Source organism: Leucoraja erinacea, chromosome 22, assembly GCF_028641065.1.
Source record: "Leucoraja erinacea ecotype New England chromosome 22, Leri_hhj_1, whole genome shotgun sequence".
Classification (NCBI taxonomy): domain Eukaryota; kingdom Metazoa; phylum Chordata; class Chondrichthyes; order Rajiformes; family Rajidae; genus Leucoraja; species Leucoraja erinaceus.
Window position 1 is genome coordinate 12,138,285 of NC_073398.1, and position 24,845 is coordinate 12,163,129.

The following is a 24,845-nucleotide window of genomic DNA, read 5'->3' on the forward strand; positions in this document are numbered from 1 at the left end:
GGTATACAAGGGCTGATTAGGGATAATCAGCACGATTTTGTACGTGGGAGATTGTGTCACACAAATCTGAGTTTTTGAAGATGTAACCAAGAGGATTGATGAGGGCAGAACCGTAGACGATGTCTATATGGATTTCAGCAAGCATTTGTCAAGATTGCACATGGTAGGCTGTTTTGGAAGGTTAAATTACATGGGATCCAGGAAGACTTGATGGAAAATTGATTTCATGAAAGGATGCAGAGGGTGATGGTGAAAGGTTGTTTTTTAGACAGGAGACATGTGACTAGTGATGTGTCTCAAGGATTGGTGCTGGGCCCTTTGCTGTTTTTGTTTTTTTTCAACAGTTTGGATGAGAATGTACAAGGCAGGATTAATCAATTTGCAGATGACACTAAAGTGGGTGGCCTCAGGGATCGGTGTTGGGTCCTTTGTTGTTTGTCATGTACATCAATGATCTGGATGAAGGTGTGGCAAATTGGATTAGTAAGTATGCAGATGATACCAAGATAGGGGGTGTTGTGGATAATGAAGATGATTTCCAAAGTCTACAGATCCATTCTTCCAAATGGCCTGAAAGATGGCAGATGGAGTTTAATGCTGATAAATGTGAGGTGCTACACCTGGGCAGGACAAATCAAAATGGGACGTACATGGTAAATGGTAGGGAATTGAAGAATACAGTTGAACAGAGGGATCTGGGAATAACCGTGCATAGTTCCATGAAGGTGGAATCTCATAGATAGGGTGGTAAAGAAAGCTTTTGGTATACTAGCCTTTATAAATCAGAGCATTGAGTATAGAAGCTGGGATCTAATGTTAAAATTGTACAAGGCATTGGTGAGACCAAATCTGGAGTATGGTGTACAATTTTGGTCGCCCAATTATAGGAAGGATGTCAACAAAATAGAGAGAGTACAGAGGAGATTTACTAGAATGTTGCCTGGGTTTCAACAACTAAGTTACAGAGAAAGGTTGAATAAGTTAGGTCTTTATTCTCTGGAGCGCAGAAGGTTAAGGGGGTACTTGATAGAGGTCTTTAAAATGATGAGAGGGATAGACAGAGTTGATGTGGATCAGCTTTTCCCTTTGAGAATAGGGAAGATTCAAACAAGAGGACATGACTTCAGAATTAAGGGACAGAAGTTTAGGGGTAACATGAGGGGGAACTTCTTTACTCAGAGAGTGGTAGCGGTGTGGAATAAGCTTACAGTGGAAGTGGTGGAGGCAGGTTTGTTGGTATCATTTAAAAATAAATTGGATAGGCATATGGATGAGAAGGGAATGGAGGGTTGTGGTATGAGTGCAGGCAGGTGGGACTAAGGGAAATAAGTTGTTCGGCATGGACTTGTAGGGCCGAGATGGCCTGTTTCCGTGCTATAATTGTTATATGGTTATATGGTTACTTGAAGCAGAAGATCTCACTTAAAGTGCACCCACTATTTTGAGATAAATCATTCTGTTTATGACTTTCCAATTAATATCCACTTGCTACTCATTATTAAGTTGAAAGCCCCAAATTTGTGATGCTTTTGCACATGGTGCTATGCACATTATGCATGCCAGAAAATCAACATCTTCCTAATCCCCAACCACAGTGATGTTAACCATGCATTTTCCCCCTTAGCCAGATTCTTACACATCTTTTGCAGCATATTTTTTTAATAGCAAGCAACCTAGTAAGTTTTGCTTCTATTCTTTATAGTGACTGTTGCTTCCTTTGGACTCTGGCAAAATGGTACATCAGAATCAACATCTTTGGTAATGCAGAATTCAAATACAAATTCTGAACTGTGTTACTATGAGGAAGTATTGGATAAAAATAATGATTGTACTCTGTTGTCAAATGTATTGGCAACTGATGGAAAAGAAAATCTCATCTTTAACGACTTGGTGAGCGAAGGTGAGCTTCTTTCGGATATTCAAACAAGTTTATGAATTTAGCTCTTTGTTTTATTGCAGTTAGGGAGGTTATTTTATCTTAGTTTAGTTTATTGTCACGCATACCGAGGTACAGTGAAAGGCTTTTTTGTTGCGTGCTACGTAGACAGTGGAAAGACTATACATGAATACAATCAAGCTGTCCACAGTGTACAGATATAGGATAAAAGGAATAATGTTTAATTCAAGATAAAGCCGCATAAAGTCCAATTAAAGATAGCCCGAGGGTCTCCAATGAGATGATAACTCAATGCCGCTCTACAGATAGTGTTAGGATGGTTCAGCTGCCTGATAACAGCTGAGAAGAAATTGTCCCTGAATTTGGAAGTATACATTTTCATACCTCTGTATCTCTTGCCGAATGGGAGAGGGGAGAGGAAGGAGTGTCCAGGGTGAGACTCATCCTTGATTATACAGATGGCCTTGCCAAGGCAGTGTGAAGTGCAGATGGTCACTGGAAGGGAGGTTGGTCTACATGATGGTCTGGGCTGCGTCCACAATTCTCTGCGATTTCTTGCGGTCTTAGATTGAGCTGTTCCCAAACCATGCTGTGATGCATCCTGATAAAATGTTTTCTAAGCCGCCTCTGTATCATTTAAATAAGTCTGTAATAAATTAACATCGCAATAACTTTCTTGCTTTGAAAGCAAGAAAATATTTCACAAGTGGCTTTAATATTGTTTGTTTGGTTCCGATGAAAATATCAGCTATTTTTTTTCTCCATGTGTTAAAAGGAACAATCGCTTTTGTGTATGGATTTTCTTCATTAATATTTGCTGCATATTCTATTATAAGGAATAATGCCAACGCTTAATTTTTACAATTTGCTCTATTAAAAACACACGTCTGACTGCTGGAAATGTATTTGTGGTGACTGAAACAAAGCGTATTGTAACCAAAATGCAGGTTATTTGAGTATTGAAGGATTATTTTCCTGTTGTATTCTAGTCTGGCTGACTTAAATCTGCTTAGTAGGAGTTTCTCTGTATGTTTATTTCCATGTTAATTGAAAATATCCCAACCTTTTTAATTTAGGAAGTGAAGCACTGGCTACGAATTCAAATGATACCATCTGTTCTGGAACATACAGCGAATCCACGGTTAAGTTGAGGCACTACAATTTATTGGTATGGAAATTTTAGTTTCAAAAGAAATCTATTGCAAGTAATATCAATATTCAATCTGGTACGTTAGTTTCCCTTTTCACAAATAGATTTTTCAGTAGTCACATTATTTACCACAATGTATATCAGTTTCAAATCTACATTTTATTTGACAAAATGTTTATCATAAAATCTACTAGGTTTCACAAAAAACACAGAAAGCATTTGTTCCATACTGATAATTCAAATTCCAGCAGTTTTAAAGAAATGCATAAATTCTTAGCACAGCAAGTTAATGGAAAATTAACTCATCAACAATGAAGGTGAAGTATTGAACCTGGTGAAATTCTGGGCCCATTGTCGAGTTTGAGACTGAGTTTCTGAACAAGTCTCTAATGTCAACTGTAAAACAAGACAAATTTACGGCAATGTCATGGGAATAGTGTTATTTTTCTTATTGCAGAACGTGCCGAAACATTTTAATATTGAATTTCATTTGTGGTTTTAAGACTTCCATTTGTAGGGCAAGTGATATTTTTAGCAGCTTTGTTCAAAAGTACTGAAAAGCAGAGTAATGACTTTGTCCTGGAGATAAAATAGTCGACACTTTTTTTGTGACAGTGATTTCACACTTTTTAGTTATTTATTAAACTGGAAGTAGATTGATCATAAAATCAGAACTGGAAAAAATTCCTGATAGATGTGACTTAATTTGAAATAGATATACATACCAGCACATTTTTGTCCCACAAGAAAGCACTGAAAATACTAAATGAGCTACACTCCACAGCTTCATTATTGAAGGTGGTGGATTCCCTATCCATTTAAGATCTTGCATTTTATGGATAAAGGAAAATATTGGCTTGATCTGTGCGATTGCCTACAACAATTGGTAATGCATATTTAGTTTCATACTTTTTTACTTTAAAAATGCCTTAGCCTGAACATCACCATATGCAATCATTCTTAGTACATGGATATGGTGTGTTCACAGTGCTGCCTTATTGTATTTATGTCTCGAGATGTTCTCACGTCACCCCTTTAACATATCTATCTCTTCCTTTATATTTGCTCACCCCTTGGATGTATTAGCACTTTCAGCTCAACCTTTCCTTATTTTTTGCACCTTTTAGGCGGAGACATTTTTCCTGAATTCTCTTATGAGGTTATTAATGGCTATCTTAAAAATGTATGCCCTGAACCCCCCCCCCCCCACCCCCCCAACTCTCCCCCCCCCCCCCCCCCCCCCCCAAAATAATTTCATGTATCTAGTGAATTTCTGGTTTCCCGTATAATACCTCAAATACTTTAAAGAGTCCCGATAGAATAAAGTGTTCCGCCAACTCTGACATTCCTCATGTATACCATTTCTGGTTTGGTATAATATTTGTTCATTTTTATATAAAGGCACAAAGTGCTGGAGTAACTACAGTGCCCTCCATAATGTTTGGGACAAAGACCCATAATTTATTTATTTGCCTCTGTACTTTTTTATTGCCTTCCATCACCGTGAGGAATGTGGAGGAGTCACTGTGGTGGATGTTTATGTTAAAATGTATCTTGTGTGTTTTGTTGCTTTTTATTGGTATGACTGTATGGCAAATCAAATTTCTCGTATGTTGCAAAACATACTTAGCTAATAAAGTATGATTATGATTATGGTTATGATTTTGGTAGAATGAACCTAACGATGTCGAGCTTGCAGTTAACGCAAATGGGAGAGTGACTTCTCCAAGATCAGGTAATGAAAACTCTGAATTTGATTTATGAACAATGTTGTTTTATTTGGACCATTCCAAATCAGTAGTGATGAGATAGAATATCTAAATTAATTTCACAGAAGGCATTTATTATCATACAGGATTGTTCTGCAAGTTCAGTCACTGTCTTTTCTAAAGCTCTAATTTACTTATTAATTATACTTTCAACCACTTAAATAATTTCTTAGACTTTATCTTTATCTTTTCAACACATTCTCATTCACTGAAGTGTACTGGTGTAATATTTTATTCTCCCCCTCCCATTTTCCACCAGACTAATTGCAATAGACCTTATTTTGACTATTATTTGATGCATTTTATTTGTTTATTAGTCATGGAGTAAGCCATCTATATAGTTTGATATTAGACGAGGACTGCAATAGGTTTAGATACTGCCATAGTGTATTTGGAGAGACCTTGTATGTACTTGGGCCCTTTGGGCCAACAAGTCCACGCTGGCCAAGATGCTCCATCTTGGCTAGTCCCATAAATATTAACATATTTCTTGGGTAATTTTGTATAACGCAAATTTCAGTACTGCAAATTGAATATAATGCTGTTGGTGAATTAAGGAAACATATTTGTGTTATGTGGGCTGAATTGCTCATAACATAATTTGCAGTAATGAAAATTAACTTAAAGCTATTAAATATATCTTTTTCAAAATCCTGTTGAGGGTGGGGGCGAAGTTCGTTATTACAAGCTTGAAATTCTCTAACCTCTAATCTTCTTTTCCCCATTGACACAATTTGTTTTCTAATGCGACCTTTCGTTACACAACTCTCACATTATAACAGAACTGTTTGCAAGTGAAAAATTGCTTCATTTGGTGGAACTTTAAAAATACCCATGCTTTCTCCTAGATGGTGCACAAAAAGGACCCTCGTTTGAAAGTGGACAAGATGATTTGTTACACCTTGGCTTTGAAACAGAATATATCAGGTCATTGGACCTATCTGGAAATGAATTGGACAATGTAAACTGCATCAGTGAAAAATGTATTGCTGGACAGCTAGCACGACTGCAAAAACTGGATCTAAGACATAATAATTTGAGGAATTTCTCACAGGATTTGTGCTCTGTAAGAACACTACTTCTCCAGATATTTTGCATGCTCTTGTTTCCATATACTGTTGATAATTAAGAATTATATAACATTGGTGTTTATCATAACATCAGAATGAAAAATATATGTCTTTTAGTTAACTAACTAAATATTAGATAGCAGGCTTAACAGTGTTGTAGTCATAGTCGTAGAGTGATACACTGTGGAAACAGGCCCTTCGACCCAACTTGCCCACACTGGCCAACATGTCCCAGCTACACTACTCCCACCTACCGGCCTTAAGTCCATATCTATCTAAACCTGTCCCAATCATGTAACTATTTCTGAAATGTTGGGATAGTTCCTGCCTCAACTACCTCCTCTGGCAGCTTGTTCCGTACAACTGTCAGTTACCTCTCAGATTCCAATTCAATCTTTTCCCCTTCATCTTAAACCTATGTCCTCTGGTCCTCGATTCCCCTACTCTGGGCACGAGACTGTGCATCTACCCGATCTATTCTTCTCATGATTTTATACACCTCTATAAGATCACCCCTCATCCTCCTGCGCTTCAAGGAATAGTCCCAGCCTAGCACAGACCCTCTAGTCTTGGCAACATCCTCATAAATCTTCTCTGTACCTTTTCCATCATAACATCTTTCCTATAACATGGTGCCCAGGACTGAACACAATACTCTAAATGCAGCCTCACCAAAGTCTTACACAACTGGTACATGACCTCCCAACTTCTATGCTCAATACTCTGACTGATGAAGGCCAATGTGCCAAAAGTCTTTTTGACCACCCAATCTACCTGTGACTCCACCTTCAAGACATCACGCACCTGAACTGCTAGATCCCTCTGCTCTACAACATTTCCCAGAGCTCTACCATTCACTGTATAGATCCTGCCCATGTTAGACTTCCCAAAATGCAACACCTCACATTTCTCTGTATTAAATTCCATCAACCATTCCTTAGCCCACCTGGCCAATCGATCAAGATCCTGCTGCAATTTTTCACAATCATCTTCACTATCTGCAAAACCACCCACTTTTGTATCATCTGCAAATTTGCTAATCTTGCCGTGTATGTTCTCACCCAAATCATAGATATAGATAACAAACAGTAACGGGCCCAGCAACAAAGCCTGAGGCACACTTCTAGGCACACCACACCACTTCTTGGCCTCCGGACCAAGATGCAACCTTCCCCATCACCCTCTGCTTCCTTACATTAAGCCAATTTTCTATCCATTCAGTTATCTCACCTTGCATTTCATGCAATCTAACCTTCAAGAGCAATCTACCATGCAAAATTTGTCGAATGCTTTGCTGAAGTCCATATATACAACATCTACAGCTCTGCCCTCATTGACCTTTTTGGTCACATCATCAAAAAACTCAATCAGATTTGTGAGACACTATTTCCAAGGTGCAAAACCATGTTGACTATCCGTAATCGGCCCTTTTCCGCCTAAATGCCTGTAGGTCCTATCCCTCAGAATAATCTCTAGTAACTTTCCAACTACAGATGTTAAACTCACTGGCCTATAGTTCCCAGCATTTTCCCTGCAGCCCATCTTGAATAGAGGCACAACAATTGCCACCCTCCAGTCCTCCGGCACCTCTCCTATATTTAAAGACGACTCGTAAATTTCAACCAGGGCTCCCACAATTTCCTCTTTGGTTCCCCACAATGTCCTTGGATGTATCTGATCAGGCCCTGGAGATTTGTCTACCTTCATACACGATAGTACCTTCAGCACCTCATCGACAGTGACACTGACTGCTCTCCAAGTTCCTCCGTCTCCTGCCTTTCTCCTCGGTAAATACGGAGGAGAAATACTAATTGAGGATCTTGCCCATCCACTGTGGCTCCACTCAAAGTCGACCGCTTTGATTCTTGAGGTGTCCCACTCACTCTCTTCTTACCATTTCCCCCCTTATGTATTTATAAAATCGATTGTCCTTAATGCTATATGCCAGAGCTATCTCCTGTCCCCTTTTTGCCCTTGTGATTTCCTTTATTACTTTGCTTCTTCGTACCTGAAACTCCTCCAGGGATACACTTGATCTCTGCTCCCTATATCTGTTCCATGGTTCTTTCTTATTCTTAACCAATGCGTTAACTTCTCTCGTCAGCCAAGCTGTTGGTTATTCGTCAGCCAAGCTCGTGTTTACAGGATAGAATTTAAGCTGCTGGATAGCAGAAGGTAGAAACATAAAATACAGTATTAATTAGAACATGACCTGGTAATCACTTCATGTAATGCACAGATAATAAATTAGCACTTTTGTAGGAAGACAAATTTGGAGGACTCTTTTTGCAAAATACTGATTTCAAAAATCGTACAACATCCCTACAGTGCTCAGTAGACTGGATACAGGGAAGAACGTTCTGCTGATTGTGGAGTCCAGAACATTGTCTCAGAATGAGGTGTTGGCAATTTAGCATTGAGATTATCAGAAATGTTTCATGCAGTGAATAATGAACCTTTGTAAATTGATTAACACTTTTTGTTTAACATAACTGTCATAGAGTTATGTAAAACAAACGGAATTGAACCCTTAAGTTTAGCTCATCCATGCCAACCAAGTTGGCTAACTGAGCTAGTCCTATTTGCCTGTACCTAGCCCATATCCCTCAAAACCTTCTCTAATTTTTTTCCTGTCCCAAGTTTCTTATACATGTCATAATTGTACTCTATCACTTCCTCCGGCATCTATTTTCATGTGTGCACCGCCATACATGTGGAAAAGTTGCCTCTCAGGATCCTTTTAACTCTTTCCCTTCTCACTTTACACCAGACTCTACTTTAGACTCCCAATGTAGCTCATTGTGCCCTTTGCGCTTTTTCTGTGCAATTTATCTGTGGCTGTAATGCTGTAACACTATATTCTGCACTCTGGTTATTTTTCTTTTTGCAGCACCTGTAATGGTGCATGGTTTAATTGCACTTTTGTATGGTATGAATTGACCGGATTGCATGCAAACCGTTTTTCACTGTATCTCCTTGCACGTGACAATAATATACAAATACCCTGGTAAAAGCAGTATTAATTTGCCCAAGATCCCTTGCATCCAAGTCTTTCTCCATGTAAATGCAGATAAGAATTATAAATGTAACACCTCACTCATCTACATAGCCAAATTTGATCTTCAAGGGTCCTTATTCTCTTCCTAATCATTCTTTTTCCCTTGACTTGCTTGTCAGATCTCTTTGGATACTTCTTTACATTATCTGTCAAAGGTATCTCATGTCCCCTTTGTGCCCTCCAGAATTCCTTCTTTAATGTACTCTTAACGCCCCTGTCAAATTCTTAGTTCGCCCAAAGTTTTTTCTGTTATAGAGGGAATCATGCAATATTAAATAGTGCAGGAAATAACCATGTGGTGGAAAATTATCCATGATTTTGATGACAGGTGGAGTGGGCTCTGGACCACTTAAATTTCATTTGTAATCTAATGGAGTGGAATTGTATTGACTTGCTTTAAAGTGAGATCTCTGTTTCTGAAAGGTGACATTTAATTTTCCCTAGGTTCTCAAGTGTCTGACTGATATAGACTTGAGCAACAACAAGCTGACCTCTTTTCCTTCGTGCATACTTGAAATGCACTTCATTAAATTCCTTGATATCTCCGCAAATATCATTGGACATTTTCTGAACATGAACTGCAAATGCCCGACCCTGAAAAAATTAAACTTGTCTCATAACCAGCTCTCATCTTTCCCAGCATGTCTTGCAGAAGCCACAGAGAAACTTGAAGAATTGTTACTTGTAGGGTAAGTTTTTCTACGAATCATATTTGTATATTCAACAGTCATTCACACAAAACTAAGTTGTGGACTTGCACAGACCTGCTATAAGTCAGGGACTTACTGGATGGGAAAGCTTTTCCCCATTTGCCATATTTTGGTTATTGTTGGTTAGTTAAGTACCCCAAAATACTGCAAAGAATTAATAATATGATTTATTCTGTAACTACTGTTACAGATTCTTAAGAAGATTGCAGATAAAACATGGAACTGGATAAGAAATTGTTTGAAAACTGAAATAAGTTAATATAAATGATTTAACTGGAGTGTTGGAGAGTTGTGCTGATCACCATAGTGCCATCTGATAGTGCAAATGAGGTACAGGCAAATTGTAAGTCCAAGAAAACCAGGAAAATGGGATGGTGGAGGAGTACGTGGTAAGAAAGGGGAAGGACTGAAGAAAGCACCAAGGACTCACAAAGGAACCCAGCGGAATTTGCAAATGAGCAGAATTGTTATGTATGGATGTCAATTTTAGTAAATGTAAAATATTACATGTGATGAAATGAATGGAGATATGTGAAGTTCATCTCGCTCCACAAGAGCCAGAGAGACAGTAAACTGCTCTTGCACCTTAACATAACAAAGTAAAAGCTATCAAAGCAGACAGAACACAAAATTATAATGCCATTCTGTGAAGTTTAACTGTGGTCATCATGCTCCACTGGATTAGAATGTTGTGATGATCATTTAGAAATCATTTGTGGTGCTTCTGTCAGGGTATGATAATCTGCCACAACCAAGGGCTCCTTGTCATATTACATGCTGTAGTAAAATAACATTGTCAGTTCAGACCTTTATCCTTCAAGCTAACATTAGGTGACACAATAAAACTAATGTAACAAGTATCACATTTTAAGGTTCACTTTATCCTCAGCTTGATGAAGAAAGTCTGGTACAAATTTAATGGGAGGAATAGCCTCCTCTATGCCATAAATATCTGTTTATGAATTTTTGCAATGCAATTTGGAATATTACCATTTTTATCATGTAAAGTCACGTAGGTAAATATAGTTGTGAGGCTATGAGCAACTGCTGTATTTTAAGGAATTTGGCACTCACTGATTGGACTAAGAAGCAATTTTAGAATTTTTGTGTGGGAGCAATAGATTTAGTATTTGCAGAAAAGTGAACTATTGTGATATGTAATGCTACTAAAAGTTCTATTATGTAATCATAAGCATTATTTGACATGAAATATTCATATTTTTCAATTGTACATTGATTGTTGAGATTTCAGCATTTTGGAAACTGCTAAAAAGAAATTGAATATATTGGTATATTTGCAGAGAGAATGCCAAGTTCCAAGTGTTCCACAAATACATCCTATAAATATAAATATTAAGTTCCATTATGTTCACTCATCTCTGCAAGCTGATAAAGTTCTGTGAAGCAGAACCTTTTTTAGATCTGCCAACTGATGCTACAGTGAAATCTTTGCAGAAAAAACATTTGGAAGAAATGTTTCCTATCTTCTTGTTAAACCTAAATTACTTAGCCCAAATGTGGAGATCATTTTAGTTCAGCAATCACAGACTATTTGATAAGAGCTAGGTTAGAAGAAATACAGTATAGGCTGCATTATATTGGACGCAGATCATTGCCAGGTATCTCCACCCACTATTCCCCCATGGCCATGCAAGGATCGCCAAATATGGATGGGAGATTTAATTGCTTCTCCGTGCAAATAAGTCATATTAAAATAAAGAATGTCCTTCCTCAAATTAGAAGACCAAAACTGCTTTGATCAAGTCACTTAACACCTTGCAATGTTAATTATAGATGTTGGGGACAGGTCAAAAAGCTCCCAGAACTATGACCATATCAAACTTTTCTCAAAATCTTCCTTAAAGTTTCTTTATTCATTTATGAGAACCTGCTTGTTAGTCCCCAAGGAAATAAGTTATCAAATTGGGGTATATCACCAAAATAGAAAACATAAAGTGCTGGAATAACTCGGCATATCAGGCACATCTGTGGAGGGTATGCATAGGTGACGTTTTGACCCAAGCCCCTTCTTTAGATTGATTGTAGTAGGGGGGGAGTAAGCTGGAAAAAAGAGGTGGGGGCAAGACAAAACTTGGCCAGTGTTAGATGGATACAGGTGATTAGAGTTGATTGACAAGTAGGTGGAGTAAATGAAAGGCTAGAGATGAAAAGGAGACAAAAGGATGTCAGATAAGGAGAGGAGAAGAATGAAAGGTAATGCAGGAGGGGTTGAGATAGTGGGAGAAATTGGTATGTACCGGGGCGTGGAGACACAGGGAAAAGAGGGGGAGGGGGTGTTGCTTAAAATTGGAGCGTTCAATGTCCAGCCGAGTGCATTGTAAGCTTTCCAGTAGAATATGAGGTGTTCTTCCAGTCTGTGTGCGGCCTCACTCTGTCAACGGAGGAGGTAAAGAACAGTAAAAAGAAAGAACAGTACAGAGGAGTTATAAGAGTTAGCAAGAAGAAGATCTGGCAGGCCTTCTTGGACAGAGCAGAGGGATTCGGTGAAACGGTCACCTAATCTACACTTCGCCTCGCCAATATAAATGAAGCCACATCAAGAGCATGATGGATGTGATGGATGAGGTTTGAAGAGATACATATGAACTGTCTCACCTGGAAGGGATGATAGAGTTCCTGGATGGATGTAAGAGGGGATGTAAAGGGACAAGTGTTGCACCTTCTGGGGTTAAAGGGAAAAGTACTATTTTAACTCCACATTCTCACAATGACCTTTATACTTGGCCGGGTGCAAACTGGAGGAACAGCATCTCATTAGATTTAAATTTATTACTGTCAAAAATTCAGAGGTACAGTGAAACGCTTTGTTTATATATGCATGCTATACAATCGGATTGGAGAATACTATATATAAATACATTCAAGTCAAACTCAAGTAGAATAGATAGAAAAAATTCCAGATACAGAGTGCAGAATATAGTTCTTAGCATTGTCGCGCTTCAGTTCCATAGACAAAGTCCAATGTACACAATGGTGGTTATAACCCAATGGTATGAACATTGAATTCTCCAACTTGAACTAATACACAGACTGCTACTTCACTCTTTACTGTGCACCCCCCACCTCCACCCTAGGGGGCATCCATTTTTCCTGCTATCCTGCCAGTCTTTCACCCCTATCATGTATATACTTCCTTCTAGTTCCTCTCCTCATCTGACACTTTGCCTCATTTTCATCTCCCACCTATGTCACTTACTTCACCCAATTGGGTCCATAAACCCACCTCGTCTTTATAATTTGACAGTCTTTGTAATGGCCTTCAGTCTGAAGACGGGTCCTGACCCAAAAGATCGCCTAACCATTCCCTCCACAGATGCTGCCTGACTGCTGAGCACACCAGCACTGTGTTTTGCTCAAGATTACAGCATCTGCGGTTCCTTGAGTGACCAATATAGAGAATTGATGCAGCCATCTGGATTACTTTCAAGGGTGAAAATGAATTAAAAGTACATGTCAAAGCATTTTTGATATTGTTATTTAGTTTTGTATTCCACATCATTTTAGGGTATTACATTTCAATAGGTTATATTACAATAATGCAATAGTTTGTGATTTTGGGTATTGCCTCCATTTGTATTCAGTTGTGGCGGCCTGAGCCATTTTGGTATCGAACCGTCGTTGGTCTGGCTCGAACTCTCGCGTGGACTGGGCGTGATCAGAACCGACCAATCATGTGATCGTGGGGGGATGGGCCATTAGCCAGTTGGAATTCAAAGGCGGCAGTTGGAATTCGAAGGATTGTCAGTTGGAGTGGAACTTGTGTGTGCTCACGAGCGACAGCACAGTAGTAGTAAAATATTAACTTGATGGTGAACGATGGGACTGTATCGGTTAATTATTTAACAGAGTGTTTATACAATGCGTGAACCTCTACAGTGGTGCCCCGACGATCCAAAACAACCTATTTTAGATTTTAATCATGTTTGCAGCCGACAACCCAGACCAGCAGAACGCAGTTTCGATCAAACTGCCCACTTTCTGGACATCACAGCCCCACATGTGGTTTGATCAGGCTGAAGCCCAGTTTCACATTCAACAGATCACTGCCGATGCCACCAAGTACTACTACGTGGTCAGGGCACTGGACCAGGACACCGCCGGGAGCCTAATTGATTACCTTCACCAACCACCAGCCGATGGTAAGTTCGAGAGCCTCAAACGCTCCACTTACGCACGTTTGGTCTCAGCCGCCGCTACAGGGCAGACAGACTCCTGCACATGGATGGCCTAGACCGCAAGCCATCCGTGCTTATGAATGAAATGCTCACTTTGATGGACGAACACAAGACCTGCCTCCTGTTCGAACAGGTATTCCTCGAGCAGATGCCTAAAGACATTTGCCTGCTCGCAGACGATGATTTCACTGACTCCTGACGGCTGGCTGCCCGTGTGGACGTGCTGTGGCAGACCATACAGCAGGGTGGTGCCACAATCAGTCCGGTGTCGGCGGTGCCTCAACGGGTCAAGCGGCTGGTCCTAGTCCCCCACCGAAGGCTTGGCAGTGAGGCCCACCACGATCGACGCCAGCAAAGGTATGTGGGGTTCCGAGGCCTGCTGATGCTGACCACCCTGCACGCATCCAGGGAAATGCCTAGTAATGGCTACTGCGGCCGGCCAGAAGCATCGTCTCCGCTACACCTGGGATCTTAATTTGGGTCGGCGCTTTCTCGTGGATACGGGAGCAGAGGTCAGTGTTTTTCCCCCATCGAGAGCTGACACTTGTTCCGGAAAGAAACATCAAGACATACGGGGTCTGCACAATCCCGCTCACCTTCAACTCCTGTCATTTCAAGTGGCCCATTACTGTCACTGACGTCTCCCAACCACTGGTGGGCGCTGATTTTCTCCGGGCGCAGTCCCTGCTGGTCGACGTGAAATGACAACATCTCATCAATTCTGAGAGGTTCGAGTCGATCGCTTTGCGCCACGCCAAATTGACTGCACCACATCTCGGCTCGGTGACCTTCCCTGACAACGAGTATGCCCGGATCTTGGCCGATTTCCCCGACATCATAACCCCTCAGTTCATAACAGCCAGCCCCAAGCATGGGGTCAAGCACCATATCCCCACCACCAGACCGCCACTCCATGCACGGGCACGCAGCTGCCTCCCGACAAGCTGCAACTTGCCAAAGACAAGTTCCGCAAGATGGAGGAAATGGGCATAGTGCGCTGCTCAGACAGCCTGTGGGCATCTCCGCTTCACATGGTCCCCAAAGCATTTGAGGACTGGAGACCCAGTGGGGACAACCGCCGTCTCAACTATGTCACAACGGCCGACCCTGTCCCTCACATCCAGAACTTCATGGCCAATCTGGACGGTGCCAAGGTTTTTTCCAAAAATGACCTGGTAAATGGCTACCATCAGATTCCGGTCCACTCGGATGACATCCCCAAGTTGGGGTTTTTTGTGTTCCTACGGATGCCTTTCGGCCTCAAGAACGACGCCCGGGCTTTCCAATGGCTCATAGACATGGTCGGCCGCGGGCTGGACTTCGTGTTCATTAACCTCAACGACATCCTCATCGCCAGCCGCTCTCACCAGGAACACCGCGCACACCTTCGGCTGCTCTGCCAGTGGCTCAACGAGCGTGGCCTGGCCATCAACCTTGCCAAGTGTCAGTTTGGCCTCCCTTCCATCAGTTTCCGCGGCCACCACACAATCAGCATGGTACGGTCCCGCTCCCGACCAAGGTCAAGGCCATTCGCCAGTTTCCCAAACCCTCTACGGTGAAGAGATTTCAAGAGTTTGGCAGCATGGTAAACTTCTAGCACCTGTTTAATGCCAGCAGCTGCCAGGATCATGCAACCAGGATCAAGGCCCTGGCCAACAAACCGAGAGAGTTTGTTTGGTTTCGACCACATCCACGTGGACATCGTTGGATTGCTGCCCCCATCCAGAGGTGTCACCCACCACTTCACCATCGTGGACCGATTCACGAGATTGCCGGAAGGCGTCCTGCTCTTGGATACCTCCACTGCGACGTCTGCACATGCCCTCACTTCCCACTGGATCGCTCGCTTTGGTTTGCCAGTGGATGTCTCCTTGGCAGAGGTGCGCAGTTCACCTACGAGTTGTGATCAGCAATGGCCCGACTGCTTGGCGCTCAGCTGAACCACACTACGACCAACCACCTGCAAACAAACGGCCCAGTGGAGCGTTTTCACCGGCACCTGAAGGCATCCCTAAAGGCACGGCTCACAGGCCCGGAGTGATCGGGACCAATCAATCAAGCGGTCAGGGGGGCGGGCTATTAGGCAGTTGGAATTCAAAGGATTGGCAGTTGGAGTGGAACTCAGGTGTGCTCACAAGGGATGGCACAGTAGTAGTAAAATAATAACGAAGCGCGGGTGAGTGACGGTGCTGTATCGGTTAATTATTAAACAGAGTGTTTACACAACGCGTGGACCACTACAGAGTATTATATAGTAATAAAGAAAACCCACGGACGTTAATGCATTTAATTATAATGCCATAAAAGCTGAGTTTGATAAATAGTATTTATAAAACTTATGATTACTTTCTATTCTATTTTGATTTAGAATGCCTGTATTGGTGTCAAGTCTGTTGTAAATTCAGATGTTTCTTTGGCTTGGCAAAGGCACAGATAATAGTTTTCCAAATGAGAAAGAAATGTATGCCTCAAATGTTATAACAACCATGAAACATATATTCATCTGAGGATATTGTTCATTTAATTTGCAATAGAATTAGGCCAATACAAACTACATGCTTTGTTTTTCTTGAATGTCATGTGGATCAGTAACATTTTTATTTATTTTTTTGTTTTGAGGTACAGTGTGGAAACAAGCCTTTTGGTCCACCCTCACCAACAATCAGCAGTATACTAGTTCTATTCTACACCCTGGGGATCATTTACAGAAGCCAATTAACCTACATACCTTTATGTCTTTGGAATGTGGGAGGAAAGCATAGCATGGGGGAAAACCCACGCAGTCACAGGGAGAACTACAAACTCTGTACAGGCAGCACCCATAATCAGGATTGAACCCGGGTCTCTGGCACTGTAAGGCAGCAACTCTACTGCAATGCCTCTGTACTGCCCTAATTCTTACGATGATTAGTTGGAAATATAAAAGTAAACATTTTGGTTTTAAATTGCACTTTTTCCTTTTTCAGAAACAAAATTAACACAACCGTGCCTTCATTATGTTTGACTGAACTTACGCTACTAGATCTTAGTCAAAACTGCATTTCAACTCTATCGGATACATTTATTACACAATGCTCAAAGCTGGAAACATTCAGAGCCTCAGAGAATCGACTCAGTGAGTATATTTGCAATTATAATTGCAGCTTTGCATTTATAGTTATAGAGATACTGCATGTAAACAGGTCCTATGGCCCACCGAGTCCACTCAAACGTCAATCATTTATTTCCACTGGTTTTATGTTATCCAACTTGCACATTCACACCCTATACTTCAGGGCAATTTATAGAGATCAGCTAATCTGCAAATCTGCATATCTTGCGGATGCGGATGGAAACCAGAGCACATTGAGAAAACCCCTCGTGGTTACAGGGAGAATGTGTAAGCTCCACACAGGCAGTACCCGAGATCAGGATTGAACCCTGGTCTCTAGCACTGTGAGGCAACAGCTCTATCAACTACAGTGGCCTTCATGAAAAATGTAGGGTGATGCTTTAAATTGGAAATTAGGAAGGCAAAAATAAGTCATGATATATCACTGGCAGACAGAATTAAGGTAAATTCAGATGAACAGTATTCACAAAGGATATGGACTTTGTAGTCACATAATGATGTAATGTAGTCATTGAATCACACTGCGTGGAAACAGCCCCCTTGCCCACCCAGTAAGTTGGCTTGTTGGGCATGACCGATTTGCCTACATTTGACCCAAAGCCCTTAAATCGTACCTGTGTCCAAATCTCTTTTAAAAGTTGTAATTGTATTGATTTCTATAGCTTTCTCTGGCATTAATTCCAAATACAATTGAGATATCCAAAGTGAGCTCGCGAACTGGATTCAGAATTGGCTTGGGGGAAGGACTCAGAACTGTACATCATGGAAATGGGTCCATTGGCAGACCATGTTCATGCTGACCAAGTTGGCATATTGTGCTAGTCCCATTTGGTTGCATATGGCTCATATCTCTCCAAACCCTTCCTATCCATATCTGTCCAAATCTCTGTAATACTAAGAGTCTTCGTCTTGTTTGTGACTGTGTGTCAATCTGGTTAATTTTCCTTTTTTCCTATTTTCTTCCAAACGCTAGGCAACAACCTTCCCATTTTCACATATCCTACTCGCATTTTCCCCCGTCGAGGCGATGAACATTTCCCCGTCGTATTCCCACCTATATTTCCAAAGTTTTAATCGTTTTAAAAAGTTTTAAAAACAGCCCTCAAACTCACCCATTTCCAAAGAAAACCCGAGTGACATCACATTGCACTCGCAAGGCAGGACGGGACACTCCGGGAGGGAGGGGTACTCCAGCGATCGGAGTGAACGAGGAGTGGCGGCGGCTGCCGACACCCGGTGGGGAGGGTGGTACAGGAGCCGGAGTGAGGGCCGAGCCCGGGGCTTGGGATGGGGCTGTGACCGGGGCCCAAAAAGGAAGCCGCTGCTGGAAACAAGTCGAGCCTGGGACCGGGGTCAGGGACGAGCCCAAATATGAATTTGGGGCCTGCACTTGGGCCCAGGCGGCGGCCGAGCTGGCGGCTGGAGTTTATTGCCAGGGCCGAGAACCAACCTGTTCCAGGCCCTGGCGCTGCTCTACGACCAAGGTAGGTCCTGGGACAGGGAATGGGAGTGAGGGGAGGAGGATGAGGGAAATGAGCAGGAGGGAGATGGGGTGGGGAGTGGGGTGGTAGAGGGAATGGGGAGGGGGGGTGTGTGGAGGAGGGACATGGGGAGGGGTCGAGGAGGGAGATGCCCCCTCCCTATTTACCCTTACTCCCACCATCTCTACCCCCTCCTTCTCTACCCCCCTCCCCCTCTACCCCCTCCCTCACACTCACCCTCGCCCTCTCCCTCTCTACCCTCCCCCCCCCCCCCACTCTATCCCCCTCCCTCTTCCTCTGCCCCCTCCCTTTCTCTCTCACTACCCCCTCCCTCCCTCTCTTGCTAGCTTCTTTCAGCTTCGGACGATAGCTAAAATAAAACAATTCCTCCAGTTTGATGACCTCGAAAAGATTATCCACACATTTACCTCCTCCCGCCTAGATTACTGCAACTTCCTCTACACTGGCTTCAGCCAATCTTCCCTGTCCCGCCTGCAACTGGTCCAAAACGGCGCAGCGAGAATCCTGACGGGCACCCGAAAAAGGGACCACATCACCCCCGATCCTGGCCTCTCTCCACTGGCTCCGAATAAACTGCAGTTCCGAATAAATTTCAAGATCCTCCTTTATGTCTACAAAGCCCTCAATGGGCTAGCGCCCACCTGAAGTTGACAACCTGGTGCTCAGAAAACAATCTGGCTCTGAACACCAGGAAAACAAAAGAGCTCATTGTCGACTTCAGGAGGCACAGCACCGACTTAGTCCCCCTACACATCAACGGCGAGTGTGTGGAGAGGGTCAACACCTTCCGGTTTCTCGGCGTCCATATCGCTGCTGATATCTCCTGGACAGACAACACGACAGCGGTCATCAAGAAGGCTCAGCAGCGGCTGCACTTCCTGAGGGTCCTCAGGAAGCACAACCTGGACTCTAACCTGCTGCTGACCTTCTACCGCTCGTCCATCGAGAGCCTGCTGACATACTGCATTACAGCATGGCATGGCAGCTGCACCATGGCAGACAGGGAGAGGCTTCAGAGGGTAACTAGGACAGCGCAGAAGATCATTGGTTGCCCTCTCCCCTCCCTGATGGATATCTACACCTCCCGCTGCCTTAGCAGGGCAAAGAAGATCATCAAAGACAGTTCCCATCCTGCGTTTGGACTGTTCGACCTGCTGCCCTCTGGAAGGCGCTATAGGTGCATCAAATGCAGGACAAATTATAAATCCGAAAATTATAACTACTCTTAATTCAAATTCACACATGCACTGACTTCACAGCCCAACACCCAACCCCCCCCCCCCCCCTTCTCCCTTCTGTTTTTGTTTTTCTGTTTCTTGTTTTTTGTACTAAATTATATGTATGCACTGAGTACGAGCAGCTTTCAATTTCACTGTACATGTATAGTGACAATAAATGGCATATCTATCTATATCTACATCTGAGGGACTAGCCTCCAACAACACCTGCATTCCCCCTCACACCCCCCTCCCCGTCTCCGATTTTCTCCCCCCTCCATCCCTCTACTCTCTCTCCACCCCTCTACCCTTCACCCGGGGTAGATCCACCCGAGCCGAGAGTAGATTACTCCACAGGGCTCTCACTTAACTTTTTTTCCCTGTTGTCAGCCAGTAAATGATGAATGAGAGAATAAGTACAGCATGGATCGGGGGGGATCAATATAGGATGAATGAGGGGATCAATACAGGATGAATGGGAGGTAGCAGTGCAGGATGGATGGGAAAGGGAGTGAGTACAGGATGAATTGGGGGACCAGTATAGGATGGATGGGGGGGGGGGGGGGGAGGGGGGGGGCGGGGGGGGGGGGGAGATCAGTGCAGGATGAATAGGGGGGGGGGGGGGGGGGGTGGAGGTAGATGGGGAGGGGAGCACAGGGGATGTCAGTGAGGACTGAATAGAGGTGGGAATGGGGATCAGTGGAGAGGGGGGGTCCCAGGATAAGGGGGGCGTCCAAGAGAGAGAGAGATAGAGAGAGGTGGGGAGGAAGGAAGGTCAGCGTACATCGGACAGGGATGGTATCATCGCCCCGTAGCCTTGGCCGCCTCTGTCCACCGCCGCCGCCAATGGGGGAGGCCGTTGGGATCTCCTCGTCACCGCCTCCCCTCCTCCAGCAAGGTGCAGGGCCGAGTGGTGCAGGCACCTCAGACAGCGATAGGGGGCCTCCGCCTCCCTCCCTCGTTAGCGGATTGGCGGGGTGCAGGAGGAGGAGGAGGAGCCGCTATCGCTGTCGCTGCCAAAGATCCTATAGTTGGCCGCTGCTGTGCGGGGCCCGTCATTCGCTCCGACCCTCCGTCACCCCACACCCGTTATCTTTGCTCCGCACTACATCGTCGGCGCCGACACGAACCGTCACGTTCCTTTTCTCCAGAGATGCTGCCCGACACACTGAGTTACTCCAGTTTTTCGTGTCTATCTTTGGTATAAACTAGTATCTGCAGTGCAAAACCGGGCACTGCGTGGGGCCCCCCTTCGGCGCCGGGCCCAATTGGCTGCAATCGGTCCAATCGGCTTAAGGCCGGCCCTGCCTCTGAGGCTTAAATCTGTCCCTGACTTCCCTCTTAAAAAGTTCCCCACTCATCTTAAGCCTATGACCTCCAGTTTTAGAACCTTCTATTCTGAGAAACAGATAGTTGGCATTCACTTTATCCATGCTCCTCTTAATCATGTGCAGCTCAATAAGACTACCTCTCAGCTTCCTCATCTATCCAACCTCTTCCTATAACTCAAGCCTGCATGCTCAGATAACATCCTGGTGAATCTCTTTCGCACCCTTTCCAACTTAATGACATTGTTCCTATAGCTGGCAACCCGAACTGCACACAATATCAATTGGGATGGTGGGCCATGGAATGGCAAATGGAATTTAACTCTGACGAGTGTGATCGATGAGGGTAAGGCAGTGGATGTTTTCATGGATTTTAGCAAGGCACTTGATAAAGTCCGAAACCCTTCTTCAGACTGATGCAGGGTGGGGGGGGCGGGAAGAAGAAAGGAAGAGGATGAGGCAGAGGGCTGGGGGAAGGTTTTAAAGTTGGTGCAGAGGAGTTTTACTTAAATGCTGCCTAGATGAAGAAGGAAAAAATAGGAAGTGCTGGAGACCCTTGTGACCATCCCCCTTCAAAACATGTACACCCATTTGGGTGCTGTGGGGTTGGAGGGGGGTGGGGGATGACACATCAAGGTTGATCATTATTCATTCATTCAGCAGTACCAGGCAGGGTTGTGGCTCTGAGGTTCCTGCCCGCCTCTGAGCAGTCTGGCTCTGAGGTTCAGCAGGGAAGGGTAATGCAGGCAGAGCCATAGTGGTAGGTGAGTCTTTAGTTATGTGTAATAATTTATGTATAATTTGTTTTGGCATGTTTGTTTGAGTGTGCCTTTGATGCTGCTGTAAGCAAGATTTTGCTTTGTACCTGTACATCACCAAATTGGTGTTTGCACAATAAACTTGAACTTGAACACATAATAGTGGATAGAACTTGTAAAGTACTTAAGGGTTACTGTATTTGGCAGGATCACGGGGAAATACATGTTTATTTCATTTACAATCTGCAACTCTTCTATTCTGTTTCACAACTTCCTTTCTTATCTTTGGCCTTTGTACCATCCAGCTGCATTTCAAAACCCCCTCTCTCACCTGTGTCAAACTTTTGTTTTTCTAACAAGTCAGATTTTTTAATTTATTGCGGTTGTATTACTAAAAGTTTACATTGCATTTCAATGCATCACAGTTTTGATTTTTCCCCCATCATGCTTGCTTTTGAGTAACTATATTTTCCCCATTCTGTTTCTGTATATATTATTCAGTTTTGTTTTCTTCCCATTTATTGCTTAACTTTTTGGGGTGAAAATTCGAGGCATCACTGACAAACAGTTAAGATATTCTTGCATAATAACATTTTTATTTGATTTGACTTTGTGTTTTACTTAAACAGGCCTTTTGTTTGGTTTACCATCGAAAATTACTACAATTGATTTGGCCAGCAATAATTTCAGCGGAGTTCCCGATGCAGTTCTCAAGCTTCAACAGTACGTGCCCTAGACTGTTTACTTTTTTTGTTATTATGTTAATTATCATGAACAAATACATGTGACCACCAAAGCTTTTGTTACAATTGAAATATTTTGTCACCTGGTATTTCGCTTCCATCAGAAACAGTTGTGATTCTGGAATTAATTTTGCTGTGCAAGGAAGAGTATCTTGCACCTCACCAATCTGTGCTGATTTTGGTAATCAGAATTAAAGGGGGTAGTTTAATAAATCATTGTCGAACTTGGCGATTCATCGTTAACTTTCCAATTTAATGTTGCTGCAGACACTATCTAACTTACGTAAGGGCTATGTTCTGTAAACTCGTACATGGGTCAGATTTTATGCGTCGGAATCACCTTAAAACTAGATAGAAACAAAGAACTGAAGATGCTGGTTAATACATAAAATGATACAAAGTGCTGGAGTAGCTCGGAAGGTCAGGCAGCATCTCTAGAGAACATGAGTAGGTGACCTTGTGGATTGGGACCCTTCTTCAAATTGTTGCTGGTCTGCACCAGCGACCCCTTCACCATCTGCTGCACCTCCCGGTTGATGCGGCTGTTGTTGTGGCTCATATTGCAACCCTTGGCACATGATGTCTCTTCAACCAAAATCTTCCAAGGTAGAGATGGAAGGTAGAAGCAGCGGAGTGGAAAAATTTGACAGGAGGCGGAATTAAGCGGTGTGGACAAAACACGGTCAACAGCAAGAAACGGCAGCTAGGGGAGGGAGCTGCATGGTGACTGGATGTGTCCTGACAGTGGTCTGAAGAAAGTGCTCTTGTCCAGCTACAATGTGAGCCGCAACAACAGTTGTGCGGCATTTGCTCTCTGGTAAAAAGGGCTCTCTGGTACACGTTGTGGAAGATATCGGCGAGTCGGTTGAGAGTTGCCAAAACTGGAAGAGCAGCGAGTCTGGGCGACGCTTTAATGTCTATAAGGCAGACAGGAAGCACTCACCGTCATCCCGTTGCGGTAACACAGGTCATTCAGGAAACGGGACCACCTGTTGTGAATTGGTTACATAAATGCGAGTTTACATAAGTTGCCTGTTATGCAAGTCGAAGAGTGCCTGTATATAGTTACAAATGTGTGTGTTCATTATATGACAAGTGACCATACAAACTTCAAGAAAAAACTCTGCAATTCAATATATTCTCTACTTAGTAGAAACATCTTTGGGTTTGTTTCTTCAGAAGGGCATTACATTTGATTCTCTCCAGCATTGGTGCATAAAAAGTATTTTCCAAGAGTAAAATTGAGAAAAATTAGTAAATTTACAGCTTAATGATTGGCTGTTCTATCTGACCGCATCCATACCAAGAGTCGTCTTGTTTGGCATGATCTTTCTATTATCACTCTAGCTTTCTCCCTTATGCACTTAGCATACTTTCTAAAAGTGTACTAATGCTAATTATCTCGTTGGAAAAATAAGAAATTACGAGGAATTCTCTAGATAATTTTCTCCTGAATTCTGTAGTGGGTTCATGAGTGATGATCCTTTATTTATGGCTTCTTGCTTTAGATGTTTCTGCAAGTGATGCTGAGCATTTTAACACTTGCATTTCAACTAGGTCGTCTACTGTGAGTCCCACTAATGTACTCCAGATTACATTTTTATTCAATGAACATTTAAAATATTTTAATGTCTTCTGACTTCCCATTTAAACTATGTGTAAAAGCATTTAAAAACAACAAACTTGCTGTATTGCCAAAGCTCTCTGAAGTTTCTCACTATCAGCAATTTACAAAATCATAGCTGAAGCAATAATATCGCATAATATAGACTCAAAATGCTGGAATAACTCAGTGGGACAGGCAGCATCTCTGGAGAGAAGGGATGGGTGACGTTTCGGGTCGAAATCCATCTTTAGACTGGGCTGTATCTCAAATAATGATGTCACAGACTACATGAAGGAGATTAAGAACCTCATAACCTGGTGCCAAGATGACCTGTAACTCAATTGTCCCAAGGAATTGTCCCCTCCGCTTTCAAAACTGCTGCTGTTACACCAATCTTAAAGAAACCTGGGCTTGATTCCTCCTCTCTCATTAACTACCGCCCAATCTCAAACCTCCCCTTTTTTTCAAAATCCCTGGAGCGTATCGTTGCGTCGCAACTTCATTCCCACCTCCTTGCGTATAACCTACTTGAACCCCTCCAATCTGGCTTTTGCCCCCTCCATAGCATAGAAACTGCTCCCCTCAAAGTCCTCAATGACCTCCTCACCTCTGCTGACACTGGTTCCCTCAACATCCTCATCCTCCTCGACCTGAGCACAGCCTTCGATACAGTGAACCATAACATCCTGCTCACCAGACTCAAAGACCTCGGCATTGAAGGCTCTGCAC

At 43.0% G+C, this 24,845-nt stretch overlaps 1 protein-coding gene across 1 annotated transcript in view; it reads left to right on the forward strand.

Annotated features, from left to right (window-relative positions):
- Nucleotides 1-24,845, forward strand: part of lrrk2 (leucine-rich repeat kinase 2) — a 189,195-nt gene that overhangs the window by 65,392 nt on the left and 98,958 nt on the right. Inside the window, exons 20-26 of the mRNA XM_055653579.1 lie at nt 1,703-1,900; nt 2,974-3,065; nt 4,719-4,782; nt 5,644-5,882; nt 9,389-9,633; nt 16,817-16,965; nt 22,397-22,490. Of these exons, the coding sequence (XP_055509554.1) occupies nt 1,703-1,900; nt 2,974-3,065; nt 4,719-4,782; nt 5,644-5,882; nt 9,389-9,633; nt 16,817-16,965; nt 22,397-22,490 (1,081 nt within the window). The remainder of the gene's footprint in view (nt 1-1,702; nt 1,901-2,973; nt 3,066-4,718; nt 4,783-5,643; nt 5,883-9,388; nt 9,634-16,816; nt 16,966-22,396; nt 22,491-24,845) is intronic.